Source organism: Nilaparvata lugens, chromosome 5, assembly GCF_014356525.2.
Source record: "Nilaparvata lugens isolate BPH chromosome 5, ASM1435652v1, whole genome shotgun sequence".
In the NCBI taxonomy this organism is placed as follows: domain Eukaryota; kingdom Metazoa; phylum Arthropoda; class Insecta; order Hemiptera; family Delphacidae; genus Nilaparvata; species Nilaparvata lugens.
Genome location: NC_052508.1, coordinates 37375066 through 37391130, shown reverse-complemented (window position 1 = coordinate 37391130; position 16065 = coordinate 37375066). Strand labels below are relative to the sequence as shown.

The 16065-nt window shown below is 33.1% G+C and overlaps 1 protein-coding gene across 1 annotated transcript in view; it reads left to right on the top strand.

The window, feature by feature from the left end:
- The window catches only part of LOC111054297 (ras-related protein Rab-10), a 31347-nt gene extending 17455 nt beyond the window's left edge, over positions 1-13892 (top strand). The window contains exons 4-5 of the mRNA XM_039428296.1: positions 6322-6411; positions 9479-13892. Coding sequence (XP_039284230.1) covers positions 6322-6411; positions 9479-9664 — 276 coding nt within the window. The 3' untranslated portion in view covers positions 9665-13892. The remainder of the gene's footprint in view (positions 1-6321; positions 6412-9478) is intronic.
- The last annotated feature ends 2173 nt before the right edge of the window (positions 13893-16065 follow it).

Sequence of the window (16065 nt, the reverse complement as noted above, 5' to 3'; positions counted from 1 at the left end):
GGTAGCAAATATTACGAGAAGTACCTAATTCCTGATTGACCAAAACAAGTGCAGATCACCATGTACAACGGCTGTAAACGACTGAACAATTGACAGTTGATAACTGTCTATTTTTCTATTTTATAAACAATCGAATTTATTTCTGGTCAATTATGAATTTAATAGAATCTACCGCGCAGGCGCCAGCAGGCGCCTAAACCCAAAACAAGTTATGATTCATATAAGCATAGTTTTTTATTCAGAAGCAAAATATTTGTGACTGTATTAGCACGATTCAGAAAACATTCCAAACAAGAAGATCGTCAGTCGTTACAATATTGACCCTATTGGAAACCCCCCTCACTACAATGATAAGGACGCAGTCTGCGCAACCTCCCCCCCCCCAACGTTAGCACTCCTGGACAATAACAATGTACAGTGTCATACTGTACATTAGTTTTTGCATTTCACCTTTCTTCCAATTGAATACTTGTACCCTATTACCACTTCAAAGAAAGTAAATGTAAATGAAAAAAAAAACAGTGAACAGAGAATTGGCTTATCTTGGAATTCTTGCAGTATACTAAAAGTATTATTTTTATTGCAGAAATTTTCGTTGAAGCATGAACTATTATTCATTTATATTATCCAATAACTTACTTTTTCTCGAGAATTTACGAATGATTGGTGGTTTTCTAATTACAGTATAAGAAAAAAACGTGTAAAACTTGATCTCTCCAAAACTAAATTTTTCCCGGAAGTTATAATGTAAAGTTCTTGGGTTGAATTTAAATTGCCATGCATGGCCGAACGTGGATAATAAAGAATTCGATGAGAGAAGAATGAACCATGTCTCCCAAATCACTGTACAAATAGAATATAGTACAGATTTCATGTGATATTGAAATTAAATGGGAATAAATAATAATATGAATGTCAAACTACTGTATAAGCATATAGAATAATAGAGCATATATGAATATAGTATATAACATAAAACACAATAGCGCAGACAAGAAGACGGGCAATAACTCATTGAACAAAAACAATAAATTGTTTCGATGACCGAAAACCAGTTTTCCAGTTCACCGGTTGTGTGTGAGTGTGTGTACTCACAATTATAGCAGTTTGGGACTGTGTTAGTGAGTTCGACCACACTTATTCGAAAGGCTAGTACGGAATTGAAGCTTTCTCGATTGAAAGTACTTTGCAGGTACTTCGTTCTAGCGTGTTTCGGACGCTATTTTCCAACCGATAATCATGTTAATGGTACCAAATTGTTCAGAAAGATTTGGAGATCTCGCGCCGTACCGCCAAATTCCAATTTTCCAACTATAAAATGACTTTAAAATTCAATGAACTTGGAGAAAATTTGGCAATGTTTGACGTTCAATAGAAAAAAATTGATAAAAAGTGATATCAAAATTTTGCGGTACAGCCCGAGATGTCCAAATCTTTCTGAACAATTTGGTACCATTTTCATGATTATCGGTTGGAAAATAGCGTCCGAAACACGCTAGAACAAAGTGCTTGTTTCAGCCCTTTTTCTGAATTATAACATTGCTCTTAAATCAGGAATATAGTGGGTTTGCGACAAAAAATACATTATTTTGGAAAGGTCTCAACTCTGGGAAAATTCGCTGAAGTTCCTTGAGAAAGGATTATTGGTCCCTCAATTAGCAGCTGTCAGAAAAAAAATTTACATAGTCTGTTGAAAACGTAAGAGAGTGTGAGCAAATGAAAGTTACCAAATTTGGCGACCTTATTTGAAAACATTGCAGTATTCATGGAACATCTTGAAGAATAGGTTCAGAAAGTGACCGGATGATAGCAAAATAAATTTAAAATTGATCTCTCCAAACATATTGTAGTTGAATGTAATGTTCATTGTGAGGTGATAGAAATCAGGACCTAAATACCGGACCTGAGCATACAAACAAGATGGCCGCCATAGTTGGTAGACTAACTTACTGCCATCAGCTAGGTTCCAGCTCTCTCTAATAACTTATTACTGTTCAAAATCATTTTTAAGAATTTAAATAAGTTTTAATGTAATTAATTTAATCTAAATAATATAATAAATTGAGGTTTATTAAAAAAGTAATTATTTGATAGGGTAACTGGACTTTATTTCTTCTCATGCACATAGCATTCAAGTGCATTCTCATGCACGTGAATTCACATGTTTATAAAATTATAATTCACATAGCTTATGAAATTATCGTTATTTTATTCTAGCTTAAGAATTCAATGTTCTCAATTTTTGCAACTTTGCTTGCTTGGGCAACTGATTATTATTCTTCATGTTGCAGTAATTGTTCATAAATATATTGTCCAATACCTTTACACACGATTTAATTATGTTGTAAGAAGGCTGATTTGGAAAATTTGTAGGGAAGGCACCATCACATAGTATAACAACCATCTTCACACAAGAACTTGTCTTCTTTAATAATGACTGATGCTCTAAAATGATTGATACACACAGCCGAATATTGATTGTTACCTAGTCACTTTATAATCTTTCTTACAAATACACCTTGTCCACTTTTTCCTTAGCTCTTTATCTTTGGGAAAAGTAAATATTGTCAATAAGGGTGTTTTTCTATAATATAGTTCGATTTACACCCACGGACACAACAATTTCTAGGCATGTTCAATTAAAACTGTTCATAGACCTACTCATTGTAGCATGTTGTTGAGTTAGGGATGATAAAAATTAATCTATGGTTGAATATTATAAAATTATTGTTGATTAAAACTTACACTTTGAACACTGAATACACTTCGATTACTCAACACTCACTTTACTGTACATTTTGAATTCTTAAAACGTTACTATTCACAATTTGAATTCATTAAACACTTACTAAACTCTTTGAATACTAAAAAATCTAATTTGAATCTCTATTACATCTTGAATAATCAATTATAGAATAATAATTGGTCAATTATAAAACACGTAAATATTATAAAGCCCATGGCATTTGTAAACAAACTTCACTTAACACCTAACACAACTAAAAACTGATGAGATGACAGTATATCAGTGTCAGCTGAATTGAGACTCCTCCAACTATCGGCGCCATTTTACCTAGATTTTCACACAGGCACAGGTCCGGTATTTAGGAGGTCCTGTAGAAAAATGACTTATTTCTTCAGCTTCTGTTGTATTGGTTCCTCTGTTGCTCTATGTTTGTATGCAGCCATGGCCTTGAGAGAGCCAGTTGCACTGTTTGTTAAATCATAATCTGGACTGAATACCACGAGAACCAATCAGTAAAACATGTAAATATTATAAAGCCCGTGACATTTGTAAACAAACTTCACTTAACAACTAAATACTAAAAACTGATGAGATGACAGTATATCAGTGTCAGCGAGTTGAGACTCCTCCAACTATTGGCGCCATTTTACATAGATTTTCACACAGACGCAGGTCCAGTATTTAGGGGGTCCTGTAGAAATGTGACTGATTTCTTCAGCTTCTGTTGTATTGGTTCCTCTGTTGCTCTATGTTTATATGCAGCCATGGCCTTGAGAGAGCCAGTTGCAATGTCTGTTAAATCATAATCCGGACTAAATACCACAAGAACCAATCAGAGAAGCCTTTAAAAAGGCTTTGTATTCCATAAAAACCCCAGCTCTGATTAATTCTATTGAAATTTAATCCTGATTGAAATTGAACAGGCTTTTGTACAACTCGGCCTGATATTTTCATGTTTCAAAATCAGCTAAAAACTAATTAAAAAAAAACAACATAATATTCCATCAGCTGCTCCTTTCATGATGTCATTACGACACAAGACAAACCTATTGATATTGATAGATCACAAGTAAATTTTAAAGTTGTCAATCTAGATAGAAATTAAATTGAGTTACATGTTAGTTTACATTCAAATCTTCATCCCTAAGCTTTTGGTTTCAAGCTAAGATCAAAGAAAGAAATCATATAATAATAGTCAATAATCAAAGCAATTGAATAAACTCTATTCAGATTTATGCAAATTCACATTAGAATGATCCCACTTAAATTTTGTGATAGTAAAGTTTAGGACATGAGAAATCAGCCACAATAAATGTTATACTAACTATTATGAATGGACTTTTATGTATGAATGGACTTCCATGGAAGAAAGAATTAGTGGATTGGCTGCTTTTATAATTTTGGATAAGTGAAACGAAAAGTAAACGACAGGCTATGCCAAAAATTCCAGAATAAGCAAGAGATCCATGGATACCAGAGTCATCAAATTCCGAATCAACTTAATTTGGAATTTAATCTTCTATTGCATCAAGCAAAAACAAAAATAACATGATCACTGCTAATTTAATTTTTCACGGGAAATATTAATTACCATTGAATAAAATTGAGGTCGACTCTTAAGCTCCGCCCAATATTCTACAAAATTCGCTGCAATTAGACTACTATTCTACAGAGCACTTCCAACACATCAATTAATTATTCGAATGATTTGACTCAATAATGTTCATGCCAATTGTGGCCTAATCTCAAGAGCTAGCATTGGGAAGGCATAGGCATTGTGCGTTTATACCTCTTCAAGGTCTTTGATCTAACTGATGAGAAAAAATACGTCATATCCGGTTCGTTCACTGATCAGTTAATCGTACTTTCCACCGATGGAAAAGAACGTAAATAAACAGACATGGCTGGATACGAGGTTGTTTACAAATAATGGACTCCATTATAATGTATTTGGGAGCAGAGAAATGCATGATTACATAATTTCAATAACATTTAAAATATTTTACAAAGCATTTAAAACAACTCTAATCACCTGATGGTGGATCAGACTGGAAAACCAGTCTGGCTAGCTCATCCCTTAGTACATCCACAACTTTTTGAAAATAACAGATGACATACGTAATGCAATGAGCAATCATATGTTCTCTCTTTTCATAATCGATTCCACTGAAGCTTTTGATAATGGGTGCTACCACATAAACTCGCTATCTATATTTAAGTATTTTTACTAAATTTCCTATCACGGAGTAAATTTTTTGTGTTTTCATACACGAATGGTTAGTATGCTATTAAGACCGCCAATTTTGTCGTATGACGGATGATTTTTAAATTTATCTTGCTTCTTTGCAATCGTTTAAAGCCGTGTCCACACTGAACAAATGTTCGGCCAACATGTTTGTTGAAACAGTTTGGGCAAATTTTATTATGTTTGACAAACAATGTTTGCCAGTGTGGACACGTCACCAAACAAAATATTTGTGAGTGGGGAGAACACGTTTTATGTTTTTCAGCTGTCAGCACTGAAAATTTTTGGAAAACAGTAGGCCTAATTTCATTTTCCTTGCCCTATTAACCATAGGTAAGGAAAGTAGTGCTTTAAGAAAAAAATTAAGGTACCAAATTTCTATACGTTTCAAGGTCCCCTGAGTCCAAAAAAGTGGTTTTTGGGTATTGGTCTGTGTGAGTGTGTGTATGTTTGTGTGTGTGTTTGAGTGTATGTGTACATGATATCTCATCTCTCAATTAACGGAATGACTTGAAATTTGGAACTTGAGGTCCTTACACTATAAGGATCCGACACGAACAATTTCGATCAAATGCAATTCAAGATGGCGGCTAAAATAGCGAAAATGCTGTCAAAAACAGGGGTTTTCGCGATTTTCTCGAAAGCGGCTCCAACGATTTTGATCAAATTCATACCTAGAATAGTCATTGATAAGCTCTATCAACTGCCACTAGTCCCACATCTTTAAAAATTTCAGGGCTCCGCCCCATCTATGCAAAGTTTGATTTTAGATTCCCAATTATCAGGCTTCAGATACAATTTAAACAAAAAAAAAATCAAGTGGAAAAGATTGAGCATGAAAATCTCTACAATATTGATGTTCAGTTACATTATCACCTAAAATTGAAAATAAGCTTGAAATTTGAGAAAATTGATTATTCAATTGCTAACTGTTGATTCTATTGTATCATTCACTTTAAAGAGATAGCAGACCTCGTGTGTCTCCAGCGTTATTGTCCTGTCTCCAGCTGGCTTAGATCTTTGAATAGTAGACTTTAGATGCGCGTGAACACTAGCGTCAGGTGATCAATTATCATAACGGCAAGGAAAGTTGTGTGAGTGCGCCACACCAGATGTTTTTGTTTGACAAACAATGATTGTCCAAAACTTTTTAAAATTTTTGTCCCTGAGCTCCTCAACAAACATGTTTGCCGAACATGTATGTTGAACATTTGTTCAGTGTGGACACGGCTTTAGTCTTTCTGCAATTAAACAGTCTTTTTTTATTTACTTAAACTTGTTGACCTCTTACTTTCAATTTAAGCGATTTAATAGACTATTCTATTTTCAGCATGCAAACGAAGATGTGGAAAAAATGATACTCGGTAACAAATGCGACATGGATGACAAAAGAGCTGTTAGTAAAGAACGAGGAGAAGCGGTATGTACAATCTAATCTTGGTGCAACAATTTTTTATCATCATTGAGCTTCTTTCCATTCATTTGATTATTTTGAATTACCCAACTTTCAGAAAAGTGCTACAGGCTGACAGGCTTGAAACCGAAACGGTTCCAATTCTAATTTATAAAACAGTCCAAATGTAGCTAGACTATGTGCAATACCTACTATTACTCCAGGTTTCACAACTAATCAATGACGTCATAACATGTAGATTGATACTCCCTAGAATCACAGTAGAGTTTATATTAGCTTATCAATGTATGCTCTCCAACTGTTGTTGCAGTATCACTTTTTTATTTGGTGAACTACTATCTAAACTCCAGATTCTTGAAGACATTTGTATTTTATTATATAGCAATTTTATTAAAATAAGAACACTTTATTCCACAAAATGAAATAATTTCTCTGTTAATTATTAAACATTAAGACTGTTTTCCAGTTAGGTAAAACATTTCTATCTTATGATGTCATGGACAGTTCCAAAAATTGCATTTACTTTTTTTTATTTCATACTTTTACACGTTCATTAACACCTTTTTACACTGTTCTTTCACACTCTAATTACACTGTTATTTCATACTTTAATTACACTGTTATTTCAAACTTTAATTACACTGTTCTTTCACACTTCAATTACATTTTCCTTTCACACTTTATTTACATAGTTCTTTTACATTTCATGTAAACTGTTGTTATGTAGGATTGAAGTTCTTTCTTCTTCTCTCGTATCCATTTTCGTTTCAGAAGTTTCATCTTTCGAAAAAGAGAATACGGAAAATTTTAGAGTCTTGTTATAATTACCTTAACAATTAGGTACACAACAACAGAATCCCATGATTTAAAACCCCGAATTCACAATTACTTTCTATATATATCAGAATATCAGAAGAATGATAAACAAACTATATTTATTGAAATGGAAGTCCGTGAAAATCGATTTGATAGAAAATTGATTTACCTCTTCTTTGATTCTGAAACAGGCTATTATTAAGTATTTTTGGTGGAGATGAATTTATCAATAGCTCTATCACTGAATCACATATGTCTATCAAGCTGAAAGTATGGAGAAATTATTTCATTTGTGGAATAAAGTGTTCTTATTTTAATAAAATTGCTATATAATAAAATACAAATGTCTTCAAGAATCTGGAGTTCAGATAGTAGTTCACCAAATAGAAAAGTGATACTGCAACAACAGTTGGAGAGCATACATTGATAAGCTAGTAGAAACTCTACTGTGATTCTAGGAAGTATCAATCTACATGTTATGACGTCATTGATTAGTTGTGAGGCCTGAAGTAATAGTAGGTATTGCCTGAAGTAATAGTAGGTGATGCTATGTGTCACTATCACATTTTTGAATCTTCATATGTAGGCCTACGCTCAATCTATAACAGTAGATTTTTTGAATCAGGGTTTGATTTTATCGGATAATCTCTCACTCACATAACTATAATATTTACAACATGAAAATAAAAAGTTTATGAAAATCTTAACAGAATAAACAAAGGTGTATGATTATCAGCCATTCCTCTGAATACAGACTATTCCCATATATTTTTCCTGCCATCACAGAATAGGAAGTAGGCATTTAAGAAGCGTGTAGACGATTATAAGACAATTCAATTACTGGCTAATGCTGATGACATTGACATTGCAGCCAGGTCAGTCCCCTATATGATGGAGGCATATAATAGCATGAGAGGGGCAGCAAATAGTATGGGACTGATTATAAACAAGCAGAAAACAAAGATCATGGTCTCATCAAGGTCCAATGCTCATAGATTAAATGCTGCACAGTCTGACCTGATAGCTAATTGTGGTTTGGAGGTGGTTGATGAGTTCGTCTACCTTGGGTCTTCAAAAAATGAAGCAAATGAAACATCACATGAGATCAGGCGAAGAATCCTACTTGCAAATAGGACATACTTCGGTTTAGCCAAACACTTCAAATCAAGGAATTTGAGCCGAGAGACAAAGATAAGAATCTACCGCACACTGATTCTGCCTGTGCTGACCTATGCCAGTGAGGCATGGACCCTAACAAAACAGGATGAGAATATGATCAACATTTTCGAACGAAAGATTCTACGCCGAATTTTTGGTGGTGTGCCAATTGATGGAGTGTGGCACAGAAGAAAGAATAGGGATATGTATGATATGTACGGCCACACCAATGCACAAGCTATTATCAGAGTAGGGAGACTCAGGTGGGCAGGCCATGTTGAAAGAGCTGATGACTCATATCCGACTAAAAGAATCATGAATTTTAACATGGAAGGAAGAAGACGCCCTGGTCGACCAAGACTGAGATGGATGGACTCAGTCACTGAAGATGCAAGGAGGCTTGGTGTAAGAAATTGGAGACGAGCTGCCATGGACAGAGTAGAATGGAGGCGATTGCTGGAGGAGGCCAAGATCCGTTTTGGATTGTAGAGCCGTGGATGATGATGATGTAGACGATTATAAGAAGGCTATTGAAATTATAAGATTATGCTAATGATTATTATAGAGATGACATTTCTTACGCTATTCAAAATTCAGAACTCAATCTAAAAATAAATTCATAGATAGTGAACAGAGCAGACTACCAAACACAAGCTGTGTTTACATTTGCATATTTAGCGCCTACGTGACTAGCACATTCTAACCTTTCACTATAAATACAAAGTAAGACGAATCAGCTAATGAAAAATCTTAGAAATACGTGAGCATTTGCTCCAGAGTTCAGGAGCATAAGGTAAAGCTTATTCATATAAACATGAGCAAACGCTTATGCTTTTACCTAATGCTCATGAGCATATGCTCAGTTTTTATTCATATGAACAGACTTGAGTGCCATGAAAAGCTGTATCTGTACAGAAAAGTAAGATAATTATACAGAATATATAATAAGTATAGCATCAGCTGGTTGAAAGTGAAATGCGAGTTTCTATACGCAGCTTAATACAGTCTATTCATCATCTCTCATCAATTTTTCCCCATTAGAACAATGTCGACAGATTGAAGTGAAAAAAGAAATGCTTGCAATGATTGTGTGTTGCAGATTGCTAGGGAACACGGAATCAGATTCATGGAGACGTCGGCGAAGGCGAACATCAACATCGAGCAGGCGTTCAACGAGTTGGCGGAGGCGATCCTGGTGAAGACGGCCGGCCGCGACCTGACAGAGGCGCCCGACCGCGTCCACGTCGACAAGCGGGTCGAACGAGGCGTCAACCGATGCTGCTAGTCTAGCCACAGCCAACCATCTCTCTACTCTATCTAGCGGGTCTTCAGGAGACTCACACCACTTTACCGACTGCAATATCATGTGATATACGCTTTTAATATACATCTCACCAAATGACAACTGTAGGTCTCAAAGTGTTGTAGCTGAAAGCTATTACATTTTGTACGTGCATCTTTTGTATGTTTTATTGTGGAAAATTGTTCTGTATTTATACATTTTTCTAAAAATATTTTTCGGTATCCTACTCGGTTTTACAATTATAGTAAAAAATGGGTAAATAAAAGAGGGCCTCAACGTCTATTTTTAATTTTATTTTGTAATTCTCTGGCTTAATTTCGAAATTTTTAGGTTTAGTTTAAAAGTGTTCACTATCCTAAACACTGGAACATTCATGAACTGAAATTGTTTTTCGAATCCGTTGTAGTAAGCGTTATGGTTTCGAACGTGAGAATTCTTTTTGTCTTAGTTTAACGTATATGGTTATAGCTAGCATACCCTGCTAATTCTTCAACATCTCTTATAAATTCAACTCCTACTATAATTTCCAAATAATATAATTCAGGTTTTTACTGTCAAGTTTGAATGTGAACAAATGTCCAATTAATGCTCTCTATGTCTGTCTTTTAGAAAATTTGCAGATGACACAATTTAATGTTAAACTTAACTGATTCCTTTTCCAATATAATAATTGATACTTATTTTGAAATTTCTGTTAATTTTTATTCATATACTTCACTAAAATCCTATCAATGACCATTCAATTTTCACAATTACAAATGTTTACAATGTAAAGAACAAATCGTAATCGAAAGCTCGAATATTAAGTTTTTGAAGTATCGAAACATGTTTCTCCTGAAGACCTTCTACCGTAATGAAAAATTTCAAACTTTGATGAACTATTTTTAATAAAAATATACCTTCTATTTACCACAAGCTGTTTTCTGCTGGGTTGTATAAGAGTGAATGAGCATTGTTCTCATTTGGTATCGTGTGTTTTAATATTCAATTAACATGATGTTCTTGTGTTCACATGATTCTATTGTCACAATTTGATGCCACTGTTCGACACTCCTCACGTCAATAAAATGTCATTTTTATCAATTATATGATTCAGCATCAATGGCAGAGAAGTTCAGTGAAGACTTGATCTTGATTGGTTGTTTCATTGATAACGCGTTTGGAAAATAAGTTCATCTTCTTTTGGAGTGAAGTGTCGGTTAGAGTGAGCAACAGGCTGTTGGGTGGCCCCATATTAAAATGCGATTATTAGTTTTTTTGTTCTGCAGAGGTCGTACTTTCATTGTTTCACTGAAAATAGCTTAACAAAGTTTTAATTGTAACGCATATGCTTTTAATAATTTTATTGGTTCTACTTTTGTACTCTGAACATTGTATGCAGTATCTACCTGCTCTCAATAAATGTAAGTTTCACAATGAAATTTATTATTATGATATGTTATTCGTATTACTTATAACTCTATAGAAGTAACCATGTATAAAAATTCTTTGTGAAAATAAGGAATCACGTGAAATTTCACCGTAGTATTTGTTCAATTTCAAAGGCAACTGTGAGTGTTTCAAAAAATTGTCACGTTTCAATCAAGTTACTGACTAGAATATTTGAAGCTTCATTAAAGTTCAGTTCTTTCGTTGAACGGTCTAGAGTTGAACAAATTATTTGTGTATCCATCACAAGGTGTATTAGGAACAGCTATCATTAGAAGATACTTTATATAGGAAGCACTAATGAAAACTTTTCGATTTATTCTTGAATAATCTCTCAAGCATATTTGAACTTTTTCTATTTCTAGTTTATTGTTTTTTATAGAACGAAAACAAAAATTTTATTGTTTTTAAATTAAGCAATATTCCAGTAGAAACAAACAATTTTTAGAGTTAATTAATGAATAAAAAAGAAACTCCTAAGCATATTTAGCATGCAACGAGTAAGCTAATTATTTCTACAGATAAATAAATATTATAAAAAAGATCGGGGTGATCCTAAAAGGGGGTCTTTTTAGTGAATTTATTCTGAAAAATATTTTGATTTTGTTATAATAAATACGGTATTTATTGAGAAGAGAAAATCAAATTGAAGTCTTGGTGCTCACATGTCTTCCCGAATATCTAATGAATATTGCGTTCAATTCAACCTTTCAGAAAATTCCACGATATTTCAAATATTATCATCATGAACTACATAGTAATAATATTCAAGTCCACCCTATTTTCAACACCTTGTCCAATAAAATGACTAATTTCACTTGAAAAAAGTGAAATTACTCACTAATTTCATTCAATTTTTGTTTTTATTATTTCATTACAAACCCAATAGATCTTAATTCTCACAGATGAATTAAAATTATTTTAAATAATGACACACAAGCAATAGTATCCATATCGTTTTTATAATAATGCAGTAAGCTGTGTGTTGCCCTGATAGCAGCTAAAGAACCAGCTATAGGCCTTCGGCGTTCATTACAAACTTTCAATTTCTATTCACATTGTACAAATATATTCTCCACTTGAAAAACTTGCGAATGAGTTTTATTTGTTGATTAAAAGATATTTATATAGATGTATTAAGTATTAGTTAATCACATTATTTTCAAATTTATTAAGTCGTCTCAATTACAAATTTAATTTTGATTTGATGGAAAACGTTTGGGGCTAACTGCTCGCATTATGACTAATGCTCAATTAGATTTGTATTCGACAGTATGCAGATTTTTAGATTGCCGTAACCTTTTACTCTGTGTCGTTAGAATTTTCTATCATTAGTATATAATCTTGAAGTTTAAAATCCTGTAAGAAATTGCTTTCTCTGCTAATGTCTTGTTTATATAATCAATATTTTAATCGAAATATTTTGCCAGAATAAATCATTGATTCTAATTCATAATATAATTTGTGAAGAAAAAATTCAAAATACATACTAATCTAATAAACAGCTTATCGTCATAGACTGTGTACCCTGAAAACAGAACCATTTCATAATAGATTTAATTTTCTCTATTGGCAGCTCCAGATTTGAATTGAACCACTCAATTTTCTATATCAAGCGGGGGAATTAATATTCTCTCATTCCCCGTATTTGATCCGTAGATTTTGCTCCATGGTTGGCAATTACGGTAGTTTGTTATAAATTTTATTGGAAACTGGACTCAGTTTTTAAGTGTTGGGTAATTTTTTCTATGTTGGCTATCTAAACTATGCTCATTTTTATGGTAATTATAATATTATTATACAATATACTATAGTGTAATAATACTATTATAATAATCATAGTTATTCATTTTTTTCTATTGTGTATATGCATCATTAAAAACTTATAATATGATCATAAATTATGCTTTGAATGCTTAAGTAAAGTTCATTAGTATGTGACTTTATCAAATTATAATAATTATGTTTACCATTCTAATAGTTTTTTAGTTATCAAGGAACAAACTAAGTTTAGTTTTCTATGAATGTAATCAATAAAAAAAAATTAGCTTTTTGAACGAATGCACGTTCGCTTACCACTGCATGTACCTACTTTTAATTAAATGAAAGCAATCTATTACATTTCTTATTCAGTGTTGAATAAGTAGTCTCTTGGAATGAGATTGAGATAAAAAACATAAAAGTGAAGTTATTTAAAAAATTAATCTACCGTTCATTATAATCAGTTGACATTTTAAAATTCATTCATTTATAAGTTAATAATAATATAATATAGAAATGTTTTTCGACAAAGATCTTTATAATCTCTTCAATAATATCATGCCTGATTCAGAACATTCATTAATAAGTTACTGCAGAGTATAATAATTGTGAACTCATGTACCGTACGTAAATAAATGAACTGCTTTTGTCAATTTTTAATTAAATGTTTCTAGTCTGAAATCTAGTAGAAATGTATTGTTAATGTACACTTGCAATAGCTTCCCCTTGCTTGGTATTTGATTGAGAAGTTATAAATCAATTAAAATTCCAGCAATCGCCAATGCGTGAAGATTTCAATCCATTCATACACAATTCAAAAGTTCACCTTTGCATGATTGAAAAAAATATGATTTTCATAAAATAGGTACATTAAAAGCACAACATATGTAATATAGGCAGTATTATACTTCAGTGTGTACAGAATTTGTAAAAAATGACTTGATTGACAGTTTGTTATTTTCTATGTAAATAATATTCCTATAATAAATAACGTTGTACATGCTTTGCATTTATTTGTCAATTGTGGTCTTTCTTCATATCACCAATGACCTGCTATTGAACTGCATTACTGACTATCTTTCTTGTTTCTCCATGATTATGAACAGAACATGATCCTTATTTCTCATTATGTGAAATATCCAGTTGGTTATTCACTTTGATGATCCATGTTTTCATTATTTTTGGTAATCCATGTATAGCTCTGTTGAGAATGGCTTTGCATGATTTGAATAGCTTAGTTATAGTAGACTACTGGATATGTGAGGATGGATGGCATGGATTCAGCCGAAACAGTTTCTAAAGGTGCGTACAGATATACGCGCCGCGAACATGAGAAATTTTCACTTTTGATCAGATGATGCTAAGCTTTTTATATCTGTATCTTACCTTTTCTGTAAAAATACAGATATAGTCAGCTGATTAAAAGTGAATTGCTCATGTTCGCGGCGCGTATATCTACGCACCTTAAGATCAAGGATTTTAGGGGCCAGTTTCCGAGCTCGGGATTTAGCACTTTGAACAGCTGGAGTCAGAAAATTGGCTTTCCGAAACGGGGGCGTAGTATCGTAGTCCACGTTTAAATCAAATTTCGACAAACTAGAAAATTCAACACAAAATAAAGAGAAAATAGTGTTAAGTTTCAGCTATTTTTCAATTATTTAGGTACGGTATGCCTCATTTCGTCAAGGAAAAACGTTTCCAATTATAGAAATGAGAAAATAAAGATTGTTATAAAAACTGCGACTACACCCAGTTTCGGAAAGCCAATTTTCTGACTCCAGTTGTTTAAACCTTTAACTTGGCAGTGCATCCTACTACACTACGCTTTGGGATCTCTTTTTATCAGATATTTATAAATCTCCCAGATTATTTTGAGCTTCATGCTTCAATTTTGTTTCCAACCTCAACCAGAACATATACATAGCAACGTGATATGACAATATGTTAATATTATTTGTAACTAGCTGGCCTGGCAAACTTTGTACCGCCAAATAGTTGATGCATCTCATGTCAAACTTTAGCTGGATGCACATCTCAAAATCTATAACCCATACTAACAATCCTCAAATCCAGACCATCCTATTATTTTTTATTGACCAAATAATCAGTTCAGCATAGCCTACTCTTTCATGTGCGTGTACGATAAAACCATTACCTGAAAAAAATTAATTGATCACGCATATCATTAATCGACGTGTAGTATAAGCTATGCTATCTTTTTTTATAAATCACATGTGCTCCCCCGTTCACTCACTCAAAACATGCAGGGGATTTAAAACTTATGAAAAAATCTAATGCGTGACCTTGGAAAATTAATTGCTTCACAAACTTTTTTAATAACTGGTGAGTGACGATGAACCCAGATGTCGGAATTATAATTAGATGATCGAGGGTTTCGATAGAAAATTGATTACTTTTATCTGTAATAACTTCAAATACCTACTAACTTTTATTGATAACTTGCAGGTAGCTCGTGCTCTGCAAGAGTCTAAATAAAAACTTGACCTACCGTACTGAAATTTTGAAGAATTGAAAATAGGCCTATAACCATCCTCGATAAATTAAGTACGGTATTGAAAAAGATCGATTTATAATAAGTATGAATAAGTAACTGAATATGTGACTAACAACTAAAATAGGTTTGTAATAACTGTAACTTATATTATTGAATAAGTAACTGGCTTCGGGGTATTTTAATGGATTTCATTCTTATAGATAATTATCCAACTCCAAAACGGCTGTTGGATTATAATAGCTGATTTTTATTTCTGTGTGTAGCCAGCTCACAAATCTTCTCCCATAAGGATTACATGTAAACTTTGAAGGACCGTAGGAAAGAGTCTTGAAGTAGGATTATAATTAATTTGATAGGCCATAAACCTGGTCCTGAACATAGTATTGGACAGCTTAAATGCAAAAGTTAACCTTTTAGCGCTGGCTTTTAACAGGCTGCCACAAAAACTTTGGATTCTCTGTTCCTTTTCCAGTTAGCTACTATTTTCGCCTAATCGAGCCATCGGACGGAAAAAATCACCCTTGTCTTCTTATTAAAATTTTGTTTAAAAAATGAACAGTCTACCTGGTCTCAGGTTGTAGATAACAAAATCAATAAGAGGAATTTTATAAATACTGTAATAGAAGTAGGAAAATATAGTAGATTAAAAACGATTTCTTTTTTATTGTGGATGATGCCC